At 38.8% G+C, this 20,800-nt stretch overlaps 1 protein-coding gene across 3 annotated transcripts in view; it reads right to left on the reverse strand.

Moving 5' to 3' along the window:
• Positions 1–3,447: 3,447 nt before the first annotated feature.
• Positions 3,448–20,800, reverse strand: part of LOC106133791 (homeobox protein araucan) — an 89,961-nt gene continuing 72,608 nt past the window's right edge. For 2 of the 3 annotated variants that reach the window (XM_060953512.1, XM_060953513.1), the window contains exons 4-7: positions 12,738–13,054; positions 7,810–8,398; positions 7,628–7,690; positions 3,448–5,718 (exon numbers count right to left, since the gene is read on the reverse strand). In XM_060953512.1, the coding sequence (XP_060809495.1) occupies positions 7,651–7,690; positions 7,810–8,398; positions 12,738–13,054 (946 nt within the window). In that variant the 3' untranslated portion in view covers positions 3,448–5,718; positions 7,628–7,650. The remainder of the gene's footprint in view (positions 5,719–7,627; positions 7,691–7,809; positions 8,399–12,737; positions 13,055–20,800) is intronic. The other variant, XM_060953514.1, reaches the window with a different exon arrangement.

Here is a 20,800-nt window from a genome sequence, read left to right on the forward strand (position 1 = left end):
AAGTAGAACCGTATTCCTCAAAGACGATTTTGAAAGTCCTCTTATAAACTGGTCTTAAAGTTTGCCTAAGGTTGTATTTTACGAGCTCAAGACGGTGGCTACTGAATGCTGGGAGCATCTTGATGAATTATAGGTTACGATGTTAAAGATCCGAATGAAGATTATTAAAGAAAGCGGGAGATGCTCCGAATAATATAATAACTGATATTAACTACAATTGCCTCGTGTCATTTAAGTTGTTTACTGCAGATAGGTAGGTACCAGTTTTTTTTTTACTTTGTCTTAGCACAAATTGCGACTGTCGAAGGATAGGAATAAGGTGCAGGTTACAAAAATCATCATAAAAAATGAATTCAGTTCACTGAGTTCGAAGTATGAGAGTGAAAAATAATTTTATTAATAAAGATAGTCATAGAAAGTACTTACTTATTTTCTAGATGAATATATAAGGCTTTCAAAGCTTAGTTATAAGTTTTCCAATAAATGGATTGGCCATACAATTCCAATGTCTTTAAACTTACCTCTTACTCTACTTCTACAAAGTTATTTTTCAATACGTATGCTGTGCTTAGATGAAGATAATCTTAATATGTTGCCAAGCAATATTTTATTATTGGGTTGACAGACCTCTCACATACTCATCCAAATAACATATAGGTACCTACTTTCTGAAGTTTCTTTACACCTAGTTAACGGAGCGATTTTAATAATGCCCACAAGCTTTTCACAGTTACACAATATCAACGAACGATAAAATTAAGCGTGTTACATTAAACATGCGGTTCAAGCATTTAAAGCGAGTATTGCTCATAATGAACTCTCAAATATCACTAAATCACGGTGGATGGTCGTGCGTTTGTTTATATTTTCGATTACCCACCAATTCCATGTGCACCTAATAAATTTTACAAGGCTAAAAATATAGAACTTGCAATAAGAACCGGCAAACAATAGAACAACATATAGCGGTAACGTTGGGAATATATTTATTTGAATTAGAGGCGGCTCGGCCCGCACCCGTCGCGGAACCACGTAACCGACTCGGGCCGGACGCTCCCCACTTAGGCGAAGACTCTAAAATATTTACGGCTAACCGTTTATTATGTAATATTCAAACGACGTGGGAGATCAGAGGGTCCATTCGGGTTTTATACATTTACTCATTCGCCATTAATGTAATCTATGGAAAATGGCTACTTCCCCGGAAATAAATTAACACCTTCAAACAATTACCTATAAATAACATCACATAACTCACAAATGGGACCTTGTTTTATGACAATTGTTACTAATCGATATGATGGGAGTTCTGAAGCATGCACTTGAAATTGGTCTGCGTATGCCATCTGTCGGGCCCTTGTGAAAACACGATGAGCTGTGGCAAAGCAACTTCAGACATTCACTAGGCATCAACTCTGCCTGGATTTTGAAGACAAACTATTAGTTCTTGAAAATTATCGACGATGGGGTCAAAGGCAACAATATCCATAAACCTGTATAACCACAAACCACAAATCTTCCATGTTCAACACGTTTCACCGTTCTTCATTGCTAAGTTGAGCAAGTAAAATACTAAATGTAAGCTACGAGTATTTAAGTAAGTAGGTACGCTTTTATTCTTAAGAATTCGTGAATACATGAAAAAAATACATGTTCTACAATCCAGATTCACCAGTTAACAGGTTTATAGGAGGTCGGAAGGCAGTCGCTCAACATAATCAGCTCAGTCCTATATAAGACACAGCCGGACCCCGGGTGATCTCTAGGGAGGACGCAAGTGTATATACGTAAGGATGATACTTAATGGACCCAAAATGAAATATTTGTGAAGAATGACTACAATAAGTACCTATACTTTATTATCTGTACCAACTCATTAGAAACGAATAGTAAGCGATATAACTTTTACGCTTGTAAATATCAATCCACCTAATTAAAAGTCGTGATTCCAGCAAACATCTTTACTGCGCCAATCATCAGCTATGCTCTCATGAAGGTGCCTATAAAATATCTTCTACTTACGCTTGTGGTCTGATTGGTCCTTTCATTATTAGCTGCTATTTGTGTTGTCAATGTTTACGGCCTTTTTATGATCGCCGTGGTTTTATTGCACGTGGAATTGCTATAGTAACGAATTTGATTAAGTAAAGCAATCGTTATGTTTTGTTTGTCCCTGAATGAGTGCATTTTATTACCTCTATCAGCTGGATATGGAATATTGGTTTTATTGTCCGTGTCGTCATCATAAACTTGCCTAATTTAAATAGCATGATTACAATAAAAGTATATAAACTATAGTATCTCTTGTCTATAGCATATTTGAAAGCACATTATGAGCGTGAAATCTTTGCCTCTGCCATTTGTTGCAGCATTTTCTTTTTATTTTTCATTTCGTCACATTCACTCATAATTTTCTTATGAGATACTTACATGTATGATCTTACGGTGACAAAGAACATCTTGACACCAGCACATTTAGGCAACTGGATCAGTACCCATGTTTTTATATTTATAACATGGGTTTCATTTTTAAGCGATGGGCTATCTATCATTAAGTCGTATAGCTCAATGTGGGCTATTAGTCTCTTCAAGACTGGTGACTCTGTCTCCTCAGTTAGGGATGGAGACGTTTAATTTTTACAGAGATCAGACAGGAGTTGCTTCGTGTAATAATCTGCTTTTTCTTATCTACAATTGTAGACATAGACTCACTCCGATTTCTCCTCCAGAGATTTGAGGACGAAACCGAGACTAACGCCAGGAGGATGATGGATAAGTAAGTACTAACATGCAGGTAATTTTCTAGATTTTGCCTTATTGTCATATAAACAAATCAACTAGTATATTCTTAATCTCAAAGTCCCCAGTTTTATGTTAAATATAGTAAAAAGTTAGATTAAAACCACTAATCTTCAAAACTTCTGTCCGTCATCATGAATTCTGGCATTTAATTAAAATCCCTTTAATTAAAGTAATTCAGTAAACTGGGCAAACAGCGGACCCCATAATTTTGGTACTACGAGAGAAAAAAGCCGTTCTTTTATTACCCTTTAAGCATTGTTTAAGAGGCTAGGGAGAGGACCCTCCGTACTTTTACTGAGTCATTATCGACTTTTTCACGTTTTGTTTAAACATCATTTAACAGTGAACAGTTCTTTGGTTAACCTGATTTTCTTTTAGATCGTTGATGAGTTTCCATTAATTTATTCAATGGTTTTTCATTAACAGTTGCTTGATTAGTTCTTTCAGCTTTAAATTGAATTTAATGCATTCAGCATTATTTAGTTATGTTTATTTTTATTTCCTTTGTTCGAATTAGGGTTTTTTACACTTCTCCTTATAAACTTTATTGGTAGTGATAATATTCATTGGGAAGAAATTTAAAATTAAAAAAAACAAATAAACGGTGATTTTTTTAAGATACTTAAAATTAAAATGAAATGACGCTTTGAAATAAAGATTTAATTACAATCGTTACATAATTTTACTCATAATAATAATAGGTATATATTCTATAAATATCTATATAGAACATTTAATATTAAGTGAATGTATTCGATTTGGTCACATTGAAATTTTCGTTTGATTGCGTTGCATCGTGTTTTATGAGAAGCCTCAAACTATGGACACAAATTAATTTGTGACTTTACAATAAAGGCTAAGTAATCTAAAAGAAATTAATATTGCTGGCGACGATTGGCCATTCCCAACTAACAGAGTTCAGTAATGATTACTACAAATAAATGTTCGATGTGCTCTTCTTAGTCATAGTGCATACTTTTAGCTGACTTATGGTAGTGACAGGAATTTTTATACTGAGTGGGCAAGCATATTCTTGACGACCACAAACAACAAAATATCTTTTTTGCTTCTATACAGTTTTGATCTTCTGCTGTTAGTATCAAATTGGTCATAGGCGATATGAAGACTTTATTTTCATGGTCATATTTAGTTTAAACGGAAGTCATAATTTACAGACATTTGACTTAAGTAATATTTCGGTCATTGAATTTACAGATAGATTTTATTCCCAAAAGTAATTATTTTCAAGCAACACGGCTTATTTGTAGTTTATTTTAATCCATATACCCAGATGTACAATTATACAAATATGGCCTCAGATTAATCCTATCATCGAATCTTCCAAACATATCCATTGAAATATATCATTTATATTCATTGCAATTACCTAATTTTTACCCACATGACTAAATCCAACATCAAACAAATAAAATTCTATTATAAAACCCCGGATCCTGTCGCGATAGACTGTGACCGATTTAAAATAAAATAGTATAATATATTTATTTACATTGTATTCTAATAATACTTTAAACAATATTTATAAAATTCAATGCGTCATTGCACAGCATCAAAGTTAGCGAAACCATATCAATACTTTGTACACTCGTCAAGAAACTAATATAGAAAATCTACAAAACATTTTATATACAATGACAACAACAATAACCAAATCGACGATTGTCTGGTCTATCGATTACCATCTAGTTTAGCTTAAACTGTTTCCGAACGAAAGCCGTGAAAGTGCGAGTTTCCTCAAGTCGTTGTAATGGGTGCCATGGCACGCGTCGTATACAAGTATAGAGGAAAATATCGCTACCTATTATCTTATCCTATGGACCGTCGTAGATAAATAAGGAAAAATAATTAGTTGATTACTTTTCATAAGTACTGTTCTCTTCTGTAAGAGGGTCTCATTCTTCGAACCCGACTGCAATAAGAGATTTTCGTGTTTCATTGTCCCTGTGTAACTTTTGTATCCAATTTAAAATAGCTGGACGGATTTTTAAAATTAAGATCCATTATACTCGTTTTGACTACACAAATATCATCTAGATAGATCTGTTAATTTGTATCGGAAGAAAGTAGTCTAAAACCTCTGCTGCACATTTATTTACTACAAAATCAAAAAGTAATCTAAGAAGAGTTCTGATTATTTAAAACAATTAATTATTTTTTTTTACATTTGAAGTTACAGTCAGGTCGATTATTAGATATTATTAATATTTCATATTTGTTACAAGTAGTAGTACATGCGTGTAGAATATAGGAATCAGATTTATCTCACACTAAGGTTCTAAAATTAAGTCTTGCGTTTAATGTGTATCAATTTACAATGCACTTACAACTAGTGAAAATAAGTGTGGCACCAGAACTACATTAACTTATTGCTCGAAAGGTTAACCGTAAAATCATATCGGAAGAACTCAAAAAATGTAATAATAATTCTTACATAGATCACTTATCATACAGATACCCAACCGGGAATACAATATACAATATTTCACTAAAACCAATTATTTAATTCGATTTTACACTTAATTGCGCGTTTCTTGTATTTATAATTTGGATATAATTTTCATAATATTCTTAAATCTATTAAAATACTGAGCAAAGTTTCTTTCACACGACGATGCGTTTTAGTCGCTTAGTTGAGGACAACCGTCGATTAAACTGGAACAAAATTAAGTACTTAACGAATTCTTTATACATCATAATAATCTGTGCATTAATTTAGTAGTTTAGAAATTACCTTATACGATATACAAATAAAGTATGTACCAAAGTAATAATTTTACAATCTACGAGTTGTCGTATGATGACAAGTTCGATGCCCTATAGTTTACACTGTGCCACTGAGAATTTCATTGTCCCTATTTATGCGCCAAGCAGCGACTCAGTTAACACATGCTTTACCTGAAACAAACAAACAAAAATTAGTTGCATAAAGGTTTTATTACCAATTATTATTTAATATTTATAACACGAGGTCATTTCTTTCAGAAATAAGGGCAGACATAGGTTTTCTATAGAAAAAGTCTGATGAACCATTAATATGACTGCAAAGATTATTTCTTACTTTAATTGTGAAGTTCGACGCTTCATTCATTAAATCCAAGAGTTCGAATGAGCAATATGATGTTAATTTTCATGCAGTAGATAACTTCCAATTAATATTTTAAATAAATATCCGTTAGTATATATTGGATCAATTTTGTTGACAAATAATAAAAGTGGCCCTTAAAAAGAATAACTGCTTTGAATGAGTAAAAAAGGTTGACCAGTGGAATAGGTGAGAGATGTGATTGTATCGGGAGCGCGCCCGCCGCCGCGCTCACAAAAAGAACAAGCCAGACCAATCGAGATGAGGTGACGAAACGTTCAGTCTCATTATCTGAGAATTTATTAACGAATCGCTCGGACCGGAAAACCTAAATGTGAAAGAAATAAAAATTCGACCTCGGCCGCGGTCATCTAAAGTTTGTACGGCGTCAATGAAAAAAGAAGTCAAACAGGTTACCCGAGCGACCTGCGACTGAATGAAACAGAGGACCCGAGCGAGGATCAACAGATAAGAGGGAAGATTAGGGCCTCGAAAAAAAGTAAAGCGGCTTTAATGCAGAGGTAGTGTTGTGATTGTGAATGAAGAGGATCCATTGAGATTCCGCGCCCACGCACGTCCGAGACGTTGCGTGTTATGCGGCGAGCTGGAAGCGGGCACCGCGTCTCCACAATACTCCTTGTGCGTCTCGCATTAACGTTTCTGTCTTTCAAACAATCCCACCTTTGTATTATTCAAATTCGGGCGCCGTCAGCGGGATTATAGCTAGGTGCGTCGGTATTACTATAGCATTAAACAATTATGCGCTTCCTGTTGGACGTGAAACGATAAAAATAAATTAGCAGCGCCCGAGCTGTCTCGAATTAAGTATTAAACGGGATAAACTGGCGATCTGGTAGCGATATCATTTTGCAAATAATAAGTTAAAACGATACAGATGCAGGTATGTTATTTAAGTCGAAGACAAAAACCGTCGAATTCTGCATCTTCTTTTTGGGACTACTTTAAAAGAATGCCGCGATAAGGAGTTATTTTCGCGTCGAGAAATTCGAGGGACAAAAAAGCGTGAAAACGAAAATAATACAAAACGTGTGTAGAAGTGAATTTGTGAGCGTTTGGCTAAAACAGAATTCTTGGCGATTCCGCCCTGTGCGGCGACGTCGGCTCGCTGGATTTATTGTAATGAGTCGAGGATGCCGATTACTCTAACAGAAACCCTTTATCCGCTTTCAAAATATTTGCTTTTACTAGCCGACGACTTTCAATGGGTGTTGTGTGCGATTCTTGCCTTCTTACTTTAAAATATTTGATACAGGCCTTTTTGTACCTAATTATAAATAAGATACCCATGCAGATGTCAATTCAGATTGAGGTTTTTTGGACACCAACATGTAGGTTTTCAATTATAGGTATGACCTAACAAAATGGTCGGAACATTTTTCCTCTAACATGAGCATAACACGCTGATACAACGGAGAGCTAAATTTGGGAGGTCACCGAGGAGCGCGGCGTGGGCGTACGCGCGCACCGCTGACACTGACAAATGACGCAAGATTGCAATCTCGCCCTCGACGCGACGCCCTTCGGCGCTACTCTACTCCATTGTTTTCAATTACCGACATGACACCCCGGCGCGAGTCGGCTACTAAACCGCAACTCTGTTTATGGCTTCCTCGATATCTTTACTACGATCATCCATTTACGAAGTTCTCATTTGCATGTGTGCGTTACGACTGCCGCAATTTTAATCAATCAGAAACTCACCGCCAGTGGTGCTCGGCCCGCTTTCAGACGGCCGACACGAAACCGTTGGGATGCTGTTGTGAGCTGGAATAGGAAATTTTCTCTTTTCACGTAGTGTTGAGGTTGGGGAGGCCTATCATGAACTTACTCGGTTACGAATTATCAACTAAGAAGAGATTTGAAGACGGGCACGTCATAATTACCTTTTATAGAAGGGTTTGAAAGCGGCAGATCCTTCGTTGTGATGGGGCTGGTTAGGTTGGTGATTATTAGCCGCGTGGTGGGGGTTGTGGTAGGGGTCCCGCTGTGGCGACTGCTGATGACGGGGGAAGCAGTACCCGGAACCGCCCCCGCTTCCCAACGGGTTGGCAACGCTCGGCACCTTCATATTGGGCGGTGTTTGGGGCGGCGTATCAGTCTGGACGTCAGGAAAAGAAGCCGGATGGACACATGGATGCTGGCCTCCATACTGCCCCCCAGGGAAACCTCCATATCGTCCATACGCCCCACTAGCGGGACTGGCAGCTGCCGTCGCTGGCAACGCGAATCCATTCGAGCTTCCGTCGCCCACTGCTGACCGGTCAGGGCCGTACGCGTGCTGGGGCCATGGTTGTGCTGCTGGCGGCGGAGTCTTGCATGCTGCCGTATCTGCCAGTGACCAAATCTTCGGTTTAGATGCCGGAATAGGGACACCACAGTCAGACGTCCCCCTCTTTGCCTCCTCCTTTATTCCGTATCCCAACAGCTGATGATGCATACCCTGCAGTAATTCATCGCCCTTCCGCTCATCATCTGTAAAGATAATCGTATTCATCGATCATATTTTGCGTCCGATCAGCAATAAACGCGTGGGCACACGTCGTTGCAATCAGATTAATCGCAACGGCTAATGTTATAGTTAATGCGACAACAATAAAAGGAGCTTAAATAATCGATACGGTCGGTGTATTGAATCGTCGACGTGACCGTTACAAGCGGGACGTAAGTTTTGGCTCGTAAGATGTGGAATCACTGGCTCCCTTCAGAAAAGTCGTGTGAAAATACGTTTGGCGTGCAGTGACCCATTCGTTAAGTGGTTATCCGATTAGCGAAGTGAAAATACCACTTTGGGGCGCCTCCCCCGCCGCGGGCTGCCCGATCCCTTTCGTATTTAAGCTGAGCATTTATTTCGCATTTGGAGGCGCGCGGCGCGCCCTCTAGCACTCATTCCGCTCGGAGTATAGGCGTCCACGACACAATTAATGGTCAACCTCACTTCTTGTTCTTCTATTTCGACCGCTATATGTATTCTTTTATTGTTTCCGCAAAACAAAAAAGCGTTTGTTTTATTAAAATCAGAACCGTTTTTATCGCACCTTACGATCGTAAGAGCTGCAGAATAATCCGCAGCGCCGTTGATAAAATCTAACAGTAGGCCGAGTCCGCTTATTTTAAAGCTGCAATGAAATTAATCCTAACACCGTTCTCGCTTGGAAAAATTTTATGTTATTGTACAATTACACAAAAATGTTTATTCAGCAAAATTTTATAAGGCTCTAAGTATTATCATAATGCCATTTTCCGTTGTAAAGTGGCTTTCGGAGGGCGCGGGGCGGGTTGGGGCGACTAATGAAATTCAGAGGCCCGCGCGACGGCGGCGGGACGGGCGCGGGACGGGCGCGGGAGGGGCCGCAACCGCTCGACTTCATTCTCTTTATTCCATTTAATGCTGACTGCTCCCAGCTTTTAAGAGGGGTTATCCGCGTTGCCCTTCACTAAGGATAAATAGGGACGCCACTGATACTCCGCGCGAAGATATTTATCCGGCAAATTGTTTTAATTTTCATTGTATTAATCTAATAAAGGCCCACAACGACGGGAGATAAGCGAGAATTGGATGATTTCGTAATGTTTTATTTCAGCAATATGTTTAATGTGTTCCTACGTTAATTTCTTTGCAAATTGTAAGGGAGCTGTTTATTGAATTATGGTCATGCCTCATTATTTGATCAAAACCAGATTTTAATAACTGCTAATAATATTATCGAGGATTTTTCCATTTAAGTGTAACTATTGTCGGTTATTTTTAATTTCTATGTTATATCTAAGCCCACTCTAGAATTATTATTTCATTCAACAAACTTCAAAGTGATCTTTATCACATAGTTCCACCTAACGTGTAATGTTCAAATCACGGCATAAATTGAAATGTTCATTTAAACTGCAGTGCTTAGTTCACCGATTCACCATTAATATTTATTGGACGCGCTACACCCGTGGATATGCAAACTAGCCTGGAAGCATCGGGAGAGGAAAGCGAGGGACGCTTCACACGTCGAGTGGTTTTTCCCTTTAGTCATTGAGGGCGAAGACATAGTAAAAACGCGTTTCGCCGCCTGCGAAAATCCCTCAATACCCAGCACTCGACTGCAATACAGGACCCTGCAATTTATTGCTGCTCCGGACGGCGTCCGCCCCGGCGTTCACTTGTTTGTGTTAGCTAAACTCGTTTGCCATTAACGCCAGCCGGATTAATATTTTGGGATGCGTGCGCTCGCTACAAAAATTAACATTTATTGGCGGGGGTCACAAAATGAACCTTTTATTCATGAGTGGCTTAGCCCGGGATAGTTCTGTATGTTTGTTTGCCGACGACGTCCTAGGGATCGCGTGTGAAAGCTTTTATATTGGCGTTGTTTGCCGTGACTCCAAATGATATATTACATGTCGCGAACATTGACGTTTTAGAACGGTTATGCATGTCGAGTGAATGTTACGCTTTATTTGTTCTGCGACTCGGTTTGTTCCGAAGAGTTTTTGCTATGCGTGTCTTGGGTAATAACTTGCCGACGAATGCCGGCTCTGCTCACATTTTTTCATTTCCAACTCACTTAATACGACGTAATGAAATGCCTTTGACGTAGTTCACTTGTGTTTCTTTATTACTTTGCTTTACACGCATATGCCAATTATTATGATTAATTAATGTTTTGTATTAAATATAATTGTTGGATGTTAATTTTTACTGACGATGACTGGGAAATAGATTGGCGAGTATGCCTAATTATTGTCTATAGTGGCAAACACTTTTTCCACGTGACTTGTGTATATTTAAATAATATTACGCCTAGAACATTGAATCGTTTGCATTAAATCTAGAAACAAAGATAGACTTAATTTTCGAGAAATGTCACAAAACACTACAAAAAATGTACAATATTTTAAGTCTTACCACTTATATTATTCAGACTCCTATGATTCCACGTAAATAAAAGTCATATACATTGCTGGAATTTCAATTAAACAAGGCTTAAGTCTTACTAAACAAAAGACACACTCTAGACCTTAGATTGTGTCTATTGAATTAAACAAAGTCATAACAATCAGCTCAGCGCCCCAGCTCACGGAAGTCGCCAGGGCGCGTGTCAGTAATCCCGGGGAAAAGTCTTGCGATTTTTTTGGCGCAAATGTGGGGTTGGTGTGATGTTATTGATGTATTATTGCTGGAAGTGGATCGAATAAATTGCTACGTTCCTTTTTATTATGATTGTTACGTTTGACCGCATTCGTATTACATTTTTTGTAGTCAAGCTTTATACGTAGGTATTGAATGGTTATTGGTTTTTTTAAAAACAAGAATAATTTTTTGGTATTAGTATAATAAATTAATAACTTCTTAACTGAATTGAAAATATTAGTACCATCAAAAAAAAATTTAAATCTCAAGTAATAGGTACTAATTAGCTTTAATACCTTCTTTAATTGCTGAAATATTAGTTTTATGAAGATTTGATTAAATTTAAAAACAATGAAAACAAGCGCTTCACGCCTATGTTTGTAAACATTTCGTGAAGTTAAAATATCGAGAGTAGAGCGCTTATAATAATTCCAGTGACTTAACATCGCTGTTACATCATCAAAACGCATCTCGGTTTCCTTACACATTCTCCTCTTCGTCATATCGGTATTTTATGACCCTCGGCCCGCATGAGCGGTGCGAGCGGCGCGCGGCCACCGAGACGGCATTCAAACCGCGAATTAAGTATACTCGTGTCCCAACAATAGCCGGCTTCATTAGGCGACGTATGCCGCGCGCTAGCCGTGACGCCCCCCAACACTTCCATTAGAGCCGTGAAGTTTGCAATGAAAACACTCCATTCCAAACCATCTTTATTGTTACAATGCCTACTTATAATTTATGTTGTTGACAAGCGAAACTAACAGCCTCTTCTGTTATTGCAACTCGCACGCTCCGTCTGCATTTTATTATTGCACTTACGCTGTGGAAACAATCCACATTATCATAACACTTCAGAAAAAGCAAAGTAAGAACGAAGGTGATGACAAAGACCACGGAGAAAATCGTTCCACATTCAATTGGAACACATTATAAATCCCCAAAACCGTACTTACTTACGTTCCGACGGAATATCCTCATAAAAGAAACGATCCACGAACTCGACAAATCCTTTGGCAAGAACATGAAGTAGGGCAGATCGTCTGACAAGCCAAACGCGACCTCCGCGCGGCGCCCCGATGTACCGGCGAACGGAAAAAGCGTTATATGAAATTTGGGCAAGGCGCCGCCCACTACTACGAATAGGAAATCCGGGAGCGAGGAGCGGTTACGCACAGTTACACGCCTGAGACCCACACCCCCGCCCCCGCTGCCTTCTCACCTCCTCAGATCCCGTTCACCCTGCCGCCCTCAGCCGCGTAACGATAATTCACTTGACGATTTATACACCGAAAAAATTAAAGCAATTTTAACACCGATTTCATTTCAAAAACATGAACTGCTTACACTAGTAAATTTAGCGTAGCGTGTAATCAAAGACAATCGCTTGAGCACAAATCAATAGAATCATTCACATATTTAATAGAGAACACATTAAATTCGCATTGCCTAAGACAGACACGATTAAGGACATAGTTTTTGGCACAGACACTCCAAGCGACATAGATAGATAGAACAACATTTGACAGTGAACACATTACTACCTCGAGTGAGGTAATGTGAGATGTTGACTATCCAGTGTTGCGTAGTTTAAAACCATTCAGTGACAGTCAACATTCTTGCTTGATATTGTTTATTTTGGACTGGATCACAAAATAGGTTTAAACGGTGCTGAAAGAACGGGGTTCGGCTCACCTTTGTGACTTTTTATTTTTTCGTCTTGCTCGTCTTTGTCTTTCTCCTCGTCCGACAGCATTGTGTCGTCATCGTCATCGGTTTTATTCTTGGGCTCCCACGTCATCTTGTTCTCCTTCTTTAGTCGCCGGCGTGCATTCGCGAACCACGTCGACACCTGCGTCAGCGTCATCTTTGTGATTATTGCGAGCATTATTTTCTCCCCTTTTGTCGGATACGGATTCTTCTTGTGCTCATTCAGCCACGCCTTTAGTGTCGCCGTTGATTCCCTCGTCGCATTCTTCCGTCGCGCCGCTAAATCGTACCCAGCGCCATATCTGTCGACAAACATGTTTATACTTACATATACCTAGTGGGAATAAATTTTCGCTTCTGGCCTCAAACATAAGACGTTCGCTTATGCGAAGATGTGTCCCTTACTGAACAACTAAGCCACATTTCAATAGTAATACATCAACAGTTAACACTTAACTACTTATATTAAAAACGAAAAAAGATTAGGTACGCACCTACTGCTTTAGATTTAATGAATTTTAAGTATCATGAAAATTACTAAAAACATCTGTACAATTACTCAATAAAAAATAAAAACTTTGTGACCAGAAATTGTATGAGAGCAATTTAACTTTGTGGCAGTCAGAGCCATCCACACACATCTCTTAGTATGTGTAGCGCGTATCCTCACTGACAGCTATAAAGCGGCTTTTAAATTCGTAACAGATAGGCATTTTATTTGGAGCAATAGATTTCTCGTAACGGCAGCAAAAATAAAGCTACTCCGGTAACAGAGCGGCATTCGATAGACTTTTTAGGGCCATGGTCCCATTTGCATCCGTATTTTGAAAGTAATTGTGGCGAAAGACTCGTCCCCCTGCAGCACTCGTACTTACCTGACTTCGATTTTGTATTCGACATGACAAAGGCGCGGTCTGAGGGGCCCAATAAATAGGTTTCGCGCGGTGGTGGATATAGTTAAAAAATTGCTCAATCGAGAATAGGTTTTCGTAAATTGTGACTTAAACGCGATTTTCAAAGGCCTAAGTTGAAGTTTAAAGTGTTTATGTTTATCTACTATGTTCAGTTGAATACATAATCGAACATTTTTGTTTTTAGTAACCAACCGTGTCTAGATTATTCCACAACTTCTGTTTCAGTATTATTAGACGGTGTAATTTATGAAATAGTAGAATAAGAATTCAGAACATAAAAACTATAAATAAATAAACAAAAGTTCGAGTCGCCGTGTCAAGAATTTTTAAATTGTATATATCTTTCATAAGAGCTCGGTGGCCTTCAAGAAGACACTCGGTTCGGCAGAAGGCGGTCCGTTGCAACTGCAACTGCAGGGCGGTGCAGCGCAGGCGTGGGCCGCGTGGGCGTTCTCGACACGAGACACCAATCGATCGCGACGCCATCTTGCGAGCCGGACACCGGTATTGTTAGTCTCTGAACAACCGCCGGCCCTCCATGTAGCCTACGCACGCTCCACCACTAAACATCTCAAAGGGTTAGACCTTTCAAAATGAAATCGTTCTACCAATCTCAGAGCAGCCGACCCACATCCAAACGAGTATTAATACGTATGTCAAAGGAGCGTCTTCACAAAGCCTCTGAAACCATACCGCATTAGTTTGAACACGAATAAGCTTTTCAGAAATCTACGGCGGTTAGTGACGACAGGGGAGCGGTTAAAGAAAAACTCAAGCGCTTCGGCGCTGAAACGTTTTATTGAATTAATAACGCGTCGCCAGTTTCAGCGCTGAAGCCGCTGCGAGGGATGGCCTCACTTTAAGCTTTCTAATTAATTTAGACAGTCCACTTACTCTTCGCGCCCGCCTGTGAGAACACATGCACTTGGTTTGGAATATGTTAATACTTCCATGGCGGAAATGCTTTGTATCTTTGTTAATTTGAGGCGAGAGCATAATACCTATGGTCGAGTTTAGAAACAAACTTTATATTCCCGCTACCAACAAATGGTTGGATTAATTCATTGTGACATTTCCTGGCTCAAGTATTTTAAATGAAACCTCAAGTTAATAACGTATTGTATGTGTGTATTACTATCATATTCCCATCTAAGTTGAGCTTGTGATACATATTTAAATCATAACGGCGTGTATAATTAGATCGCTAATTTGATGTTCTAAACAATTATCAAGTATGTTGGGCACGAAGACTGGTTCTGATATGTATATTAACTACTCACGTTCTTTGTGATTTTTTTTCTTTTAATTAAAGTGCTGTTAACAAAAGTTTCTGTTTTTGTTAGTCGATGTGAAACAGCCATAAAACAGTCATTACGTTTCTGATAAACAGTTGTAAATTTATTTTATTACCTCTTTGCGTTTAATAGGGTAGGTAAGGGAAAACAACTTAGTCGTGTGGTTTCTGTAGAAGAGTACACTACAATAGAACCACTACTTTTGATGGGATAAATACCTATTAAAATAGGCGGCACATAAGTTTAACCAATTAATACAAAAAAATTTTAAGAACTCAATAATGTCGAGAAACATCTATACTTATAATAAATCTGTAGAGAGGTTAATTCTGTACATGGAATATATTTTCAAAATAACTATCAGGGGGTGATTAGTGATCGATACTGATGCCAAAAATGCAATCAGTAAAATTTTTGTCTGTCTGTCTGTCGGTATGTTCTTTATAGAAACAAAAACTACTTGACGGATTTTAACGAAACTTGGTACAGTTATTCTTCATACTCCTGAGCAGGTTATAGTATACTTTTCATTACGCTACAATCACTAGGAGCAGAGCAGTGAAAGGAAATGTTGGGAAAACGGGAGAAGTTGCTTGATTTTGTAAGCTTCCGTCGCGTGTGCAGCCTAAATGGTTAAAGATACAGCGAAACCATGTATAACGGAAATATTCTACATAAAATTATTAAAAAAATATCCCACGACAGCATAAGTCTATCTTTTATGGTTGACTCACAATAACACGTGTAATTCCTAATAGCTTAGCAGTTCGGATATTTCTGATTATATTTCTTTACTCTGATGTTTATAATACCAATAACACTCACGCTCATTCGTAATTCTTAAAAGTTAATATAAGTACCTATTCAATTAAAAAAGAATCATCGAAATCGGTATAGAAACACCAAACTTATACATGAAATGAAATACGCTAGCAAGCTATCGCGCGTAAATACTGAATCATGCTATAAGGATTATTTTTGCGTAACGGTTACCGCGCTCGACGCGGCTAGCGGCGGCAGGGTAGAAAAAGGGCGGGAGGCGAGCGCAAGCTTCATGAGCCCAAGAGAACCAAAGTCTCAGAGCAGTCGTCGGAGCCCCGCGCTACGTGAGGAACTCGACGATCCGCAGGGACCTGAAGTGGGAGAACCTAGATATTCGAGAGGGCGGACGCGTCATCACACAGCCACCTGCGCGGCATCTCGCCGCTCCACGGTCGGGTGAAACTCTCCCCTCGCTGCCTTGCGGCAGACGTCGTCGACCAGTGACAACGCCGCCGCCGATGGGAACTCCCAGTGTATGAAGTCGTGAAGACCCAGGCCGTCACGGCCGCCCCATCGACCTGCCTACAGTCGTAGGCAGCGATGATGCCATTGAAGAGGGCCAAAAGCCCTCACCAATCTACGGGAGTAATACCTAAGGGAGTATGGGAAGACCCGACGACGGCAAGATAGTATTGCACAGGCGTTTCAACTTTATTTTCATTTCTTTTTCTTTTGTAAGTTGTAGGTACATATTTCTGGTTATAATTCTATTACAATATTTTTTTAAGTTTAAATAGGCACTTAGATTTATCTATACTAATAATATAAAACAGAAGAGTTTGTTTGTTTGTTTGTTTTTGTGTTGAATAGACCATTTATCGAGGAAGGCTTTAGGCTATACTAGCTGTGCCCGCGACTCCGTCCGCGTGGAATAGTTATTTTGGGCATCATTGCAGCCCTCAAGAGTGAATAATTTTTGCACATTTTTCATTATTTCTTCGCTCCCTACAGTTGCAGCGTGATGTTATATAGCCTAAAGCCTTCCTCGATAAATGGTCTATTCAACGCAAAAAGATTATTTCAATTCGAACCAGCACTTCCTGAGATTAGCGCTTTCAAACAAACAAACTCTTCAGCTTTATAATATTAGTATAGATTTTGACTACAGTTTTGTCTATCAGTCTATGTATTATAATTATTAATAGCTTTTTATATCGATTTAAAAATGACGAAGTTCCATACAAACTTGCACCCCCTATTTCATCCCCTTGGGATAGAATTTCAGGATAAAAAGTAGCCTATATTTTAATCCAGGTTACTAACTATACATACATACATACATATGATCACGTCTATATCCCTAGCGGGGTAGACAGAGCCACCAATCTTGAAAAGACTGATAGGCCACGCTCAGCTGTTTGGCTTAGTGATAGAATTGAGATTCAATAGTGACAGGTTGCTAGCCCATCGCCTAAAAGAGGAATCCCAAGTTTATAAGCCTATCCCTTAGTCGCCTTTTACGACATCCGTGGGAAAGAGATGGAGTGGTCCTATTCTTTTTTGCAATGGTGCCGGGAACCACACGGCACTTACTAACTATATCTGTGCCGAATTTCGTTCAGATCCGTTCGGTAGATTTTGCGTGATGCGCGTACAAACATACAGACAGACAGACGGACAGACAGACAGACAAAAATTCTAAAAAAAATTGTTTTGGCTTCTATTGACCCTAAAAAGACCCCTTATATTTTTTTTCTTAAATATCTTCAATGTACAGACAAAGTTCAGTTAGGTATAGTTTTATTATATGTTTGGATAACGTCTAGCTGCAACTATAAGGAGCGAAGAAATAATGGAAAATGTAAAAAAAATCGGGGAAGGAGCATCCTTGAGGGCTTCAATGATGCCCAAAATAACTATTCCACGCGGACGAAGTCGCAGGCACAGCTAGTTTAGATAATAAATTTTCATGGCATGTAAGATTATCTCTTTAAAAGCAGATAGCAGCCTCCGAGATTGGAGAGCAAACAGCTGAGAATATAGTCAGCAATATGCTTATTATAAAGAAAAAGACAGAAAATAGTCAAGATATGTTTATTTAACAGTAAACCATGGTCTCAAAATCAGCGCGGCAAACTACAAAGCCTACTAATATTCGAAAACGCGTAGGGTATTCAATTCGTGGTATCGGAGGTTTACAATCTGCCCGCTTAGGGGAATTGCGGCCTATACGTCCTCTCCCTACACGTAGTACCTATACGAGTACATAAGTAATGTACTCCGAGTGTACCCCCTTCTCCCTGCCGCCCCGGGGTCGTATTAGAATTAGGATTCGCAAGAGGCGCGACTCGAGTATCGTTTATTCCGTTGTATCACTTTATCCTTTGTCGTATTCTTAGTGGCGTGCTTTTACACTGTACATAGAGTGTCGTGGGCGACATTTTTAACCCCCAAAAAGGGACGTGTTACTAAGGGGGTATATGTTTTGTATCTGTCTGCTGTAGCGGTGTTTGGATTTTTTTTGAAGAAGCATTAATGAAACAAGCCTGTGGTTTATAAGTTGAAATAATATTTGAAGATCACCTATTCATCACCCTCTTGGTGTTAATCCCTCATCTGTTAAGAGGAGCAAGAGGTTCGCTTCTATGACAGATTCCGATTTCTATGGCATAGCATTACATTATTCACGTACCAATGATTGTTTTCTGTGATAAGTTATTAATTAACCGATGTTAGCAACGCTCTTGAGGAAAAAAATATCGTGAGAATACCTACATGCATACTTAAGAAAGTGGATCAAATATGGGTTTGAAATCAAATTTGTAAAACTGACATACCCAATCTAGGATCCATGGTCAAAAGCATACCCCGGGCTCCTCTTCAGAGAAGTGAGGATGCAACCGGGACTAAAGCCCGGAGGAAGATAAAATGAGGTGTAGGTAGGAATTCGATCATTCTAAATTTCAAATTTGAATAAATAAACTTTTCATGACTGGCAGATAAATATCCACTAAGTATAATTTTTCAAGTTTGCTATTAATAAAAGAACTCAGCAAACGACATTTTATAGTCTTCTACACACCACCTGGATAGCTGCTAATGAAGATAATGAATAGGAAGGTAGCCATTCTATTAAGACAAAAGTACTTACAGTTAGTGCATTAAAAATTCCCGAGGTGGGTTGGGTGGAGGCAGGCATTAGAACTCCTTAGCTGTCAAGATATCTGCTGAGGACGCAGTAGGGAATACGCTGTGGTGAGGATGAGAAAATCTAGGTAAAGATACCTAACTTTTAGAATAAATTTGTGTGCTTTAAGAATAAATGCACCTTTATATCACAGCTTTATGCCTCATAAGGTAGACATAGCCAAGAAATAGTCACAAGACAGAACCCACGTTTATATCGAGACTTAGAAATAGTCCCTGGTAAATTACCAGGCCATCGCCTGAAAGAAGAATCCCAAGTTTATAAGCCCATTCTCTTGATTTTTTAGCATATACCATAGAAGTATCTAAAATATCTATACATATAATAAAACAGTAAAAATATTTTGTCTGTACATTTAGTGTTTTTGACTGAAATGGATAGAGAAGTTTGTATGATTAAGATTCAACTCGAAATTTACGCGGACGAAGTCGCCGGCAACAGCTAGTAAACAATATCTTTTTATTATCTGGCACTTGAGAATAGGACCATCGTCTCTTTGTCATGGATGTCGTAAAAGGCGACTAAAGGGAAGGCAAATAAACACATAAGATATCTGAACGTGACCAATCAGTCTTTCCGAGGCAACTGGCTCTGACTATCCTGTAGGTAAGGGATAAATACGTGATTATATGTGTGAATGTATAGAATTATCCGATTAATTTTATATCATTTTACACCGAAATGTTGTCCTAAATTTATAAGATCGTTCTATCCTTTAAACTGAACAGTAAATTAGTAGTTACTTTAATGGTAAAATGGTGTGTTAATACAATGACCTGAGTAGCTGTTTGAAGACATGATGCAAGTCACACTAAAATTGTGTGTGATTGAGAAGTACTTACCGAAATAGAATGACTGAAGTGACAACATTGATGGTTTTATCTTAATCTCAATCAAATAATTGTAACAAATTATCTAAATCCTTGCCATATTGCGACAAAATATTTAATACTAAGTCTTTCTGCTTAAAACAAAATAAATGTTCATTGACGGCTTAACTGCCGTTTGAACGGCACATTTCGTTAACAAGTATTCCTTATTTGGGTTATTTAAAGGTAACAACCCGAATCGTTGGCACACAAAATAATTCCCTAAGAACGTCGCCTGCTCGGGGCGCAGTAATTTCCTGCTTATTTTGATCTCAATGGTGCAGTTCAAGTGCTCCCTCGTCTCCTTCCTCTAATTTTTGTACGTTTTCTCTGCCTCAGACTTGTGTTAAAAATAGCTGAGTAATTTTTCATTTCGGCGCTCGGCGGGCGTGGTAGATTACAGGCTGTTCCAAAAAATACGCCAACGGTACTTAACTGAAGTGGGCCTACAGTCGCAGCCAACTTTTGTTGTTCGTGTACATTTTTCGCCGTACTTGTTTCATTGTGTGGCATTTTATTTGGTTCAGCTGACTTATTGCTGCTGCCCTCGTTGACTTTTTACGGTATGTTTGCAATATTTTCTTACAAAAGTGAGCACTCAACGATTTTGCATGTATCTTTTTTTGTGTTTTAACAACTAAATTAATGTTTATTATAGCGAAAATTAGAAAAGTTGGAAGTGATAAAATGGAGGAATGCTACTTGTATATTTTGTTGATACTAGGTATTGTTATACGTGGAAATCTACGGTTTAATGAAATCATCCTATGGTATGAATAGAGCAGTGAACAATTGGGTATGAGGAGCGAGGGCGCGATATATCACGGAGTATTTCCGTGCTTGTCTCGGCGCGCTGCCGTATCGCTACGTCTTTTTTACGCATAAAAACTAATGTCTTTTCTAATTATTTTTAGATTACAACGAACCGCCTGCAATATATTAAGTCGAGCGCAACCGAATTGTCAGCGTAACTCCGCTTTGATGTATCATGATTTGTTTT

Source organism: Amyelois transitella, chromosome Z, assembly GCF_032362555.1.
Source record: "Amyelois transitella isolate CPQ chromosome Z, ilAmyTran1.1, whole genome shotgun sequence".
Classification (NCBI taxonomy): domain Eukaryota; kingdom Metazoa; phylum Arthropoda; class Insecta; order Lepidoptera; family Pyralidae; genus Amyelois; species Amyelois transitella.